At 42.4% G+C, this 12,192-nt stretch overlaps 1 protein-coding gene across 1 annotated transcript in view; it reads left to right on the top strand.

The window, feature by feature from the left end:
* hsd17b12a (hydroxysteroid (17-beta) dehydrogenase 12a) overlaps positions 1 to 12,192 on the top strand; it is a 54,148-nt gene that overhangs the window by 22,647 nt on the left and 19,309 nt on the right. Inside the window, exon 2 of the mRNA XM_084335610.1 lies at positions 9,425 to 9,471. Coding sequence (XP_084191736.1) covers positions 9,425 to 9,471 — 47 coding nt within the window. The remainder of the gene's footprint in view (positions 1 to 9,424; positions 9,472 to 12,192) is intronic.

Genomic DNA, 12,192 nt, shown 5'->3' with positions numbered 1-12,192 from the left:
CAGTGAAAACACTCTGCTATACAGGATCTGGTTTCAGTGAAAACACAGGTATAGCTGCTATACAGGATCTGGTTTCAGTGAAAACACAGTACAGCTGCTATACAGGATCTGGTTTCAGTGAAAACACAGGTACAACTGCTATACAGTATCTGGTTTCAGTGAAAACACAGGTACAACTGCTATACAGGATCTGGTTTCAGTGAAAACACAGGTACAGCTGCTATACAGGATCTGTTTTCAGTGAAAACGCAGAACGGCTGCTATACAGGATCTGATTTCAGTGAAAACACAGGTACAGCTGCTATACAGGATCTGGTTTCAGTGAAAACACAGTACAGCTGCTATACAGGATCTGGTTTCAGTGAAAACACAGGTACAGCTGCTATACAGGATCTGGTTTCAGTGAAAACACAGGTACAGCTGCTATACAGGATCTGGTTTCAGTGAAAACACAGTACAGCTGCTATACAGGATCTGGTTTCAGTGAAAACGCAGAACAGCTGCTATACAGGATCTGGTTTCAGTGAAAACACAGGTACAGCTGCTATACAGGATCTGGTTTCAGTGAAAACACAGAACAGCTGCTATACAGGATCTGGTTTCAGTGAAAACACTCTGCTATACAGGATCTGGTTTCAGTGAAAACACAGGTATAGCTGCTATACAGGATCTGGTTTCAGTGAAAACACAGTACAGCTGCTATACAGGATCTGGTTTCAGTGAAAACACAGTACAGCTGCTATACAGGATCTGGTTTCAGTGAAAACACAGTACAGCTGCTATACAGGATCTGGTTTCAGTGAAAACACAGGTACAACTGCTATACAGGATCTGGTTTCAGTGAAAACACAGGTACAACTGCTATACAGGATCTGGTTTCAGTGAAAACACAGGTACAGCTGCTATACAGGATCTGTTTTCAGTGAAAACGCAGAACGGCTGCTATACAGGATCTGGTTTCAGTGAAAACACAGGTACAGCTGCTATACAGGATCTGGTTTCAGTGAAAACACAGTACAGCTGCTATACAGGATCTGGTTTCAGTGAAAACACAGGTACAGCTGCTATACAGGATCTGGTTTCAGTGAAAACACAGTACAGCTGCTATACAGGATCTGGTTTCAGTGAAAACACAGGTACAGCTGCTATACAGGATCTGGTTTCAGTGAAAACACAGTACAGCTGCTATACAGGATCTGGTTTCAGTGAAAACACAGGTACAGCTGCTATACAGGATCTGGTTTCAGTGAAAACACAGGTACAGCTGCTATACAGGATCTGGTTTCAGTGAAAACACAGGTACAGCTGCTATACAGGATCTGGTTTCAGTGAAAACGCAGTACAGCTGCTATACAGGATCTGGTTTCAGTGAAAACGCAGTACAGCTGCTATACAGGATCTGGTTTCAGTGAAAACACAGGTATAGCTGCTATACAGGATCTGGTTTCAGTGAAAACGCAGTACAGCTGCTATACAGGATCTGGTTTCAGTGAAAACACAGGTACAGCTGCAGATCTATACAGGATCTGGTTTCAGTGAAAACGCAGTACAGCTGCAGATCTATACAGGATCTGGTTTCAGTGAAAACGCAGTACAGCTGCAGATCTATACAGGATCTGGTTTCAGTGACTCATCTCTCGTCTTCAGTTCTCTATACCGTGTCTGTTCTCTTCAGTTCTCTATACGGTCTATCTTAATCTATGCAATCTTCTCTTGCCTCTGAAAAGACTTTGTTCTTTTCCATTGTCTTGTGTTCCCTCTTCATCGTTTTACCGTTGTATTCTTCGCTTGTTTTAGTTTTGTTCTAGACCAGGGGTCAGCAACCTTTTTGACATGGAGTGCCTGTTTGAAATATAGTTGTAACTAGTGTGCCTCAACAATATTCCATGCATCGTAATTTTTTTTTCTCATAATCAGGTCTTTTTAATGATAATTTTTACATTATTACATCATTATTGTTATTGTTATTATTAACAATATTATTATGATGGTTGTATCAACCCTAAATCTGAGTTGGGGGGGGGGGGGGGGATGCAATGCAGACAAACAGCTGCATACAGTGCGACCATTTCACTCACATTTGCCCATTCATTTTTGGACACATCACACACCATCGGTGAGTGTACTGTACGTGTGCTGTCATAGCTCCACCTACAGGCCTAATGGAGAACACCAGGATGTGAATGGAGGGTGAATGTGAGGTATATCGTGTAAATAAGTTTTGATTGATTGCAAGACTACACTGTAAAAAAGAATATAATAATAAGTTACCAGAACTTAAAAATATTTTGTTCAGTTACTGTGCATTAAGGTTTTCAGTTTTCAACCCATAATAAGTTAACAGAAAAATAAGTACACAACCACATTATTTCAACCTAATAAAACTATGTTTATTGTCATTGTTTTAAGAACACAAGTTGACTTGGTAATACTCACATTTTGAGTAAAAAAAATGGCTTTTAACATGTGCAATGTTCAATGAAATAGAAAAATAAATAATAAAATGTGTTGATTAATCCCACTGGTCACAATGGTGACCATAATAATGTTTTTGTTATAAGGCTCTGCAAATGTTACTGAATGATGTAGCAATGTATTTCCAGCTAAATTGAAATAATAAACAAATAAAGGGTCTCAATTAAATATGTGGTAGTAAAAAGAACCTGTGGGAGGATTTCAATAAGATAAATGCGACAACAGTGCAAAATATTTCACTATAATATTTCAAAGCAAAAAAAACCAAAACAATTTATTTTTTTTTTTTTTTTTTTTTTTTTAATGCTGCCCCCTGTGCCTATGCAAATGCCCCCGCGTGCCTATGCAGGCACGCGTGCCTAGGGTTGCCTACCCCTGTTCTAGACCATCTCGCTCTCGTATAAGGTCTTCTTTACTAAGAGTCGAGTAGGTACCATGGAGTGGAAAAGCGGCATAATGAGAAGGGCTGACTCTCTGATATGTAGGTATTAGGACTGGTCATACGGTTTTTACTACACCACCATCCATGCATCGTAAGATATACTGTATCTTTTAAGATTCCTTGCAGCAGTATTGAAAAAAAATGTAAAATGGACCCATTTGAATGAAATAAGAAAATGACAATTGTATTGCAATGTAGTTATGTCGGGTTTGTCACCAATTGTTTCAGCATTCAGTTCACACCATCTTTTGACTGCTTTGGCTTGTGTGTTTACATTTACATTTACATTTAGTCATTTAGCTGACTCTTTTATCCAAAGCGACTTACAAGTTCTGTATGACAAGTCATCAGGAAGGGTACAACTCTATCAGCTGAGTAACAATGTTCATCAAAGTGTTGCGTGTTACAGTGTAGGTTAGTTTATTAGGACAAGTGCATGACAGTAAGGTTGGTTAGGGTTCGTTTTTATTTTTAATTTTTTTTTCATTATTTCAGATAATGGTTGAAGTGCGTCTTTAGTCGATGGCGAAAGATTGGATGGGATTCGGCTGTCCTAACTGGGGTGGGTAGTTCATTCCACCATTGTGGGGCAAGGACTGAGAATAGGCGGCTTCTCTTTGATGACTCTCCCGGAGCTTGGATGGATGCAGAGCGTAGGGGTCTTGAGGGTGTGTAGTTAAGAGACCATTGACCGGAGGTAGGCGGGAGCGGTTCCCTTTGCCGCATGGTATGCTAGGTCGAGGGCCTTGAAGCGGATACGTGCAGCAATGGGGAGCCAGTGCAGGTCCCTAAGAAGTGGGGTGACATGGGCCAACTTCGGTAGGTTTGAGATCAGGCGGGCCGCTGCGTTCTGAATGAGTTGAAGAGGCTTGGTGGCAGTGGCCGGGAGGCCAGCGAGCAGTGCGTTGCAATAGTCGAGGCGGGAGATGACTGTTGATTGGACGAGGAGTTGGATGGCTTCTTTTGTCAGGAAGGGGCGGATCCTTCTGACGTTGCTCAGGAGGAATCTGTATTCATAGTATTCTAATTTCTAATGTGTTTTTCGCACACAAAGGGTGCAGCGCTACACAGCATGTTGTCATTTGATGATAATAACCTGCTATTTGATTACGATCACGTGTTTGCGGCCAAGATGTCTGTGGTCGAATATCATCAATATCAGCATGTGTAAATTCCATATTGGTACATACTTGACTGTTAATGAGCCGTGTACTGGAAGTGGTCAGACCTGATGCAGAGGTGTGGTGGCAGCTGCCTTGCAAACACAGGATTTGGGTGTGTGCACATCTGCGTTGTTTTACCGATGACTGTTGGCACACAAAGTACAACCACAAACCATTCCGCTTATGAAGATAAAATCTAATCAGAAAATGTTCATCCTCGGGGCGCTTCAGTAGCACACCACACCACATAGCGTGCTGAGTCGCGAAGCGGTCGCCCCGGGTTCGTTTCCCAGACCCGGTGGCCATATGCCGCATGTCTTCCCCTCTTCTCCTCCCGTTTCACCCTCTCTCCTCTGTCGGTCCTGCGTGGCCAAAAGGTCCTGCGTGGCCAGAAAAAGCTGAAAATGCTATAAATAAAATAAAAATGTGTCATTCTGAATTTCAACCAAATGCTTTCTGACATGATGGTAAAACTCACTATACTTAACGGAGGTCGCATTTATGAAGGTAGTGAACATTTTGTGACAACTGTTTTCCTAAATGGAATCCTACCTTTTTGGAATAATAAATGTCACACCAGCCAACAACATGTTACTAGTACCCACCAGCCAACATGTCACTACCCACCATCTAACAACATGTTACTACCCACCAGCCAACAACATGTTACTACCCACCAGCCAACAACATGTTACTACCCACCAGCCAACAACATGTTACTACCCACCATCCAACAACATGTTACTACCCACCATCTAACAACATGTTACTACCCACCATCTAACAACATGTTACTACCCACCAGCCAACAACATGTTACTACCCACCATCTAACAACATGTTACTACCCACCATCTAACAACATGTTACTACCCACCATCTAACAACATGTTACTACCCACCAGCCAACAACATGTTACCACCCACCATCTAACAACATGTTACTACCAACATGTTACTACCCACCATCCAACAACATGTTACTACCAACATGTTACTACCCACCATCTAACAACATGTTACTACCCACCATCTAACAACATGTTACTACCAACATGTTACTACCCACCATCCAACAACATGTTACTACCAACATGTTACTACCCACCATCTAACAACATGTTACTACCCACCATCTAACAACATGTTACTACCAACATGTTACTACCCACCATCCAACAACATGTTACTACCAACATGTTACTACCCACCATCTAACAACATGTTACTACCCACCATCTAACAACATGTTACTACCAACATGTTACTACCCACCATCCAACAACATGTTACTACCAACATGTTACTACCCACCATCTAACAACATGTTACTACCCACCATCTAACAACATGTTACTACCAACATGTTACTACCCACCATCTAACAACATGTTACTACCCACCATCTAACAACATGTTACTACCAACATGTTACTACCCACCATCCAACAACATGTTACTACCAACATGTTACCACCCACCATCTAACAACATGTTACTACCAACATGTTACTACCCACCATCCAACAACATGTTACTACCAACATGTTACTACCCACCATCTAACAACATGTTACTACCCACCATCTAACAACATGTTACTACCAACATGTTACTACCCACCATCCAACAACATGTTACTACCAACATGTTACTACCCACCATCTAACAACATGTTACTACCCACCATCTAACAACATGTTACTACTACCCACCATCCAACAACATGTTACTACCCACCATCCAACAACATGTTACTACCCACCATCTAACAACATGTTACTACCAACATGTTACTACCCACCATCCAACATGTTACTACCAACATGTTACTACCCACCATCCAACAACATGTTACTACCAACATGTTACTACCCACCATCTAACAACATGTTACTACCCACCATCTAACAACATGTTACTACCCACCATCTAACAACATGTTACTACCCACCATCTAACAACATGTCACTACCCACCAGCCAACATGTTACTACCCACCATCTAACAACATGTTACTACCAACATGTTACTACCCACCAGCCAACATGTTACTACCCACCATCTAACAACATGTTACTACCAACATGTTACTACCCACCATCTAACAACATGTTACTACCCACCATCTACCAACATGTTACTACCCACCATCTAACAACATGTTACTACCCACCATCAGCCAACATGTTACTACCCACCATCCAACTACATGTTACTACCCACCATCTAACAACATGTTACTACCCACCATCTAACAACATGTTACTACCCACCAGCCAACAACATGTTACTACCCACCAGCCAACAACATGTTACTACCCACCAGCCAACAACATGTTACTACCCACCATCCAACATGTTACTACCCACCAGCCAACAACATGTTACTACCCACCAGCCAACATGTCACTACCCACCATCCAACATGTTACTACCCACCATCTAACAACATGTTACTACCCACCAGCCAACAACATGTTACTACCCACCAGCCAACAACATGTTACTACCCACCAGCCAACATGTTACTACCCACCAGCCAACATGTTACTACCCACCATCTAACAACATGTTACTACCCACCAGCCAACATGTCACTACCCACCATCCAACATGTTACTACCCACCATCTAACAACATGTTACTACCCACCAGCCAACAACATGTTACTACCCACCAGCCAACAACATGTTACTACCCACCAGCCAACATGTTACTACCCACCATCTAACAACATGTTACTACCCACCAGCCAACATGTCACTACCCACCATCCAACATGTTACTACCCACCAGCCAACATGTTACTACCCACCAGCCAACATGTTACTACCCACCAGCCAACATGTTACTACCCACCAGCCAACATGTTACTACTCACCAGCCAACATGTTACTACCCACCAGCCAACATGTTACTACCCACCAGCCAACATGTTACTACCCACCAGCCAACATGTTACTACCCACCAGCCAACATGTTACTACCCACCAGCCAACATGTTACTACCCACCAGCCAACATGTTACTACCCACCAGCCAACATGTTACTACCCACCAGCCAACATGTTACTACCCACCAGCCAACATGTTACTACCCACCAGCCAACATGTTACTACCCACCAGCCAACATGTTACTACCCACCAGCCAACATGTTACTACCCACCAGCCAACATGTTACTACTCACCAGCCAACATGTTACTACCCACCAGCCAACATGTTACTACCCACCATCTAACAACATGTTACTACCCACCAGCCAACATGTTACTACCCACCATCTAACATGTTACTACCCACCAGCCAACATGTTACTACTCACCAGCCAACATGTTACTACCCACCAGCCAACATGTTACTACCCACCAGCCAACATGTCACTACCCACCAGCCAACATGTTACTACCCACCAGCCAACATGTTACTACCCACCAGCCAACATGTTACTACCCACCAGCCAACATGTTACTACCCACCAGCCAACATGTTACTACCCACCATCTAACAACATGTTACTACCCACCAGCCAACATGTTACTACCCACCAGCCAACATGTTACTACCCACCAGCCAACATGTTACTACCCACCAGCCAACATGTTACTACCCACCAGCCAACATGTTACTACCCACCAGCCAACATGTCACTACCCACCAGCCAACATGTTACTACCCACCAGCCAACATGTTACTACCCACCAGCCAACATGTCACTACTACCCACCAGCCAACATGTTACTACTACCCACCAGCCAACATGTTACTACCCACCAGCCAACATGTCACTACCCACCAGCCAACATGTTACTACTACCCACCAGCCAACATGTTACTACCCACCAGCCAACATGTTACTACCCACCAGCCAACATGTTACTACCCATCAGCCAACATGTTACTACCCATCAGCCAACATGTTACTACCCACCAGCCAACATGTTACTACCCACCAGCCAACATGTCACTACCCACCAGCCAACATGTTACTACCCATCAGCCAACATGTCACTACCCATCAGCCAACATGTTACTACCCACCAGCCAACATGTCACTACCCATCAGCCAACATGTCACTACCCATCAGCCAACATGTCACTACCCACCAGCCAACATGTTACTACCCATCAGCCAACATGTTACTACCCACCAGCCAACATGTCACTACCCATCAGCCAACATGTTACTACCCATCAGCCAACATGTTACTACCCACCAGCCAACATGTTACTACCCACCAGCCAACATGTTACTACCCACCAGCCAACATGTTACTACCCACCATCTAACATGTCACTACCCACCAGCCAACATGTTACTACCCACCAGCCAACATGTTACTACCCACCATCTAACATGTCACTACCCATCAGCCAACATGTTACTACCCATCAGCCAACATGTTACTACCCACCAGCCAACATGTTACTACCCACCAGCCAACATGTTACTACCCACCATCTAACATGTCACTACCCACCAGCCAACATGTTACTACCCATCAGCCAACATGTTACTACCCATCAGCCAACATGTTACTACCCACCAGCCAACATGTTACTACCCACCATCTAACATGTCACTACCCACCAGCCAACATGTTACTACCCATCAGCCAACATGTTACTACCCATCAGCCAACATGTCACTACCCATCAGCCAACATGTCACTACCCACCAGCCAACATGTTACTACCCATCAGCCAACATGTTACTACCCACCATCTAACATGTTACTACCCACCAGCCAACATGTTACTACCCATCAGCCAACATGTTACTACCCACCATCTAACATGTTACTACCCACCAGCCAACATGTTACTACCCATCAGCCAACATGTTACTACCCACCAGCCAACATGTTACTACCCATCAGCCAACATGTTACTACCCACCATCTAACATGTTACTACCCATCAGCCAACATGTTACTACCCATCAGCCAACATGTTACTACCCATCAGCCAACATGTCACTACCCACCAGCCAACATGTCACTACCCACCAGCCAACATGTTACTACCCATCAGCCAACATGTCACTACCCACCAGCCAACATGTTACTACCCACCAGCCAACATGTTACTACCCATCAGCCAACATGTCACTACCCATCAGCCAACATGTTACTACCCACCAGCCAACATGTTACTACCCACCAGCCAACATGTTACTACCCATCAGCCAACATGTCACTACCCATCAGCCAACATGTTACTACCCATCAGCCAACCATGTACTATGTTAAAGTCCATATAGTTCATTTCAAGTGTCTTAATACGGAGAACCTATAATGACCTTGTCTCCCACCCCCTCCTCTGTCTCTCTCTCTCTCCAGTTGTGACGGGAGCCACGGATGGAATTGGTAAATCTTATGCGGAGGAGGTGAGGTTCCTGAACCCTTATCTATTTAATTTCCTTGACAAAAAAGCTCTGACTCTCTCAAGCTTACGCTTGCAGCGTGTTCGCTCACACATGCCATGGTTGGGAGAGCTTTTATAGGCCTATTAATGTTGAAAATACTCCCATATGCACACTTAAATACAAACTGCTAGCAAGGCATAATATACGAGTGGTAATATCAAGCTAACAAGGCATATATACAGTAGGAGTGCTAATACCAAGCTAACAAGGCATATATACAGTAGGAGTGGTAATATCAAGCAACAAGGCATACAGTAGGAGTGGTAATACCAAGCTAACAAGGCATACAGTAGGAGTGGTAATACCAAGCTAACAAGGCATATATACAGTAGACGTGGTAATACCAAGCTAACAAGGCATACAGTAGGAGTGGTAATACCAAGCTAACAAGGCATATATACAGTAGAAGTGGTAATACCAAGCTAACAAGGCATATATACAGTAGACGTGGTAATACCAAGCTAACAAGGCATATATACAATAGAAGTGGTAATACCAAGCTAACAAGGCATATATACAATAGAAGTGGTAATACCAAGCTAACAAGGCATATATACAGTAGAAGTGGTAATACCAAGCTAACAAGGCATATATACAGTAGGAGTGGTAATACCAAGCTAACAAGGCATATATACAGTAGGAGTGCTAATACCAAGCTAACAAGGCATATATACAGTAGAAGTGGTAATACCAAGCTAACAAGGCATATATACAGTAGGAGTGCTAATACCAAGCTAACAAGGCATATATACAGTAGGAGTGCTAATACCAAGCTAACAAGGCATATATACAGTAGAAGTGGTAATACCAAGCTAACAAGGCATATATACAGTAGGAGTGCTAATACCAAGCTAACAAGGCATATATACAGTAGGAGTGGTAATACCAAGCTAACAAGGCATATATACAGTAGGAGTGCTAATACCAAGCTAACAAGGCATATATACAGTAGAAGTGGTAATACCAAGCTAACAAGGCATATATACAGTAGGAGTGCTAATACCAAGCTAACAAGGCATATATACAGTAGGAGTGCTAATACCAAGCTAACAAGGCATATATACAGTAGAAGTGGTAATACCAAGCTAACAAGGCATATATACAGTAGGAGTGCTAATACCAAGCTAACAAGGCATATATACAGTAGGAGTGCTAATACCAAGCTAACAAGGCATATATACAGTAGGAGTGCTAATACCAAGCTAACAAGGCATATATACAGTAGGAGTGCTAATACCAAGCTAACAAGGCATATATACAGTAGAAGTGGTAATACCAAGCTAACAAGGCATATATACAGTAGGAGTGCTAATACCAAGCTAACAAGGCATATATACAGTAGGAGTGCTAATACCAAGCTAACAAGGCATATATACAGTAGAAGTGGTAATACCAAGCTAACAAGGCATATATACAGTAGGAGTGCTAATACCAAGCTAACAAGGCATATATACAGTAGGAGTGCTAATACCAAGCTAACAAGGCATATATACAGTAGGAGTGCTAATACCAAGCTAACAAAGCATATATACAGTAGGAGTGCTAATACCAAGCTAACAAGGCATATATACAGTAGGAGTGGTAATACCAAGATAACAAGGCATATATACAGTAGGAGTGGTAATACCAAGATAACAAGGCATATATACAGTAGGAGTGCTAATACCAAGCTAACAAGGCATATATACAGTAGGAGTGGTAATACCAAGCTAACAAGGCATATATACAGTAGGAGTGGTAATACCAAGCTAACAAGGCATATATACAGTAGGAGTGCTAATACCAAGATAACAAGGCATATATACAGTAGGAGTGCTAATACCAAGCTAACAAGGCATATATACAGTAGGAGTGGTAATACCAAGCTAACAAGGCATATATACAGTAGGAGTGCTAATACCAAGATAACAAGGCATATATACAGTAGGAGTGGTAATATACCAAGCTAACAAGGCATATATACAGTAGGAGTGGTAATACCAAGCTAACAAGGCATATATACAGTAGGAGTGCTAATACCAAGCTAACAAGGCATATATACAGTAGGAGTGCTAATACCAAGCTAACAAGGCATATATACAGTAGGAGTGCTAATACCAAGCTAACAAGGCATATATACAGTAGGAGTGCTAATACCAAGCTAACAAGGCATATATACAGTAGGAGTGCTAATACCAAGCTAACGAGGCATATACGAGAGGTAGCCTAATACCAAGCTAAGTTTCAAGTTCAAGTTTCTTTATTAGTTGTCATACAGAAGTACAGAATACTTTTATACAAAATGCTTCTTTCTGTTACGCTCCAGACTGTGCTAGACAAAAATAGGTAAGTATAAAATAAAATAAGTATAGCAAGTATAAAATAGAAGTCACGTACGTAGGCACAAGTGTTCAGTATGTACAATGTTCAATGCAGAGTAGAAGTAACTGAGTTACCATACAATATACTATATAGTGCAAAGCAGAAATGGGATGAGGTACAATTTAGGTACAATTTACAGTAAGGTGTAATGAGGTATGGGTTGTAGTGCAAATTATTTACGAATAAATGTGTGTTTAGGTGTTCTAAAGTGTGTAACGAGGCATACATGAGGTAATACCAAGCTAACAAGGCATACATGAGGTAATACCAAGCTAACAAGGCATACATGAGGTAATACCAAGCTAACAAGGCCATGTTGAA

Source organism: Notolepis coatsorum (assembly GCF_963971535.1).
Source record: "Notolepis coatsorum genome assembly, chromosome: 18".
Taxonomy (NCBI): domain Eukaryota; kingdom Metazoa; phylum Chordata; class Actinopteri; order Aulopiformes; family Paralepididae; genus Notolepis; species Notolepis coatsorum.
This window is presented reverse-complemented; position numbering and strand designations above follow the sequence as displayed.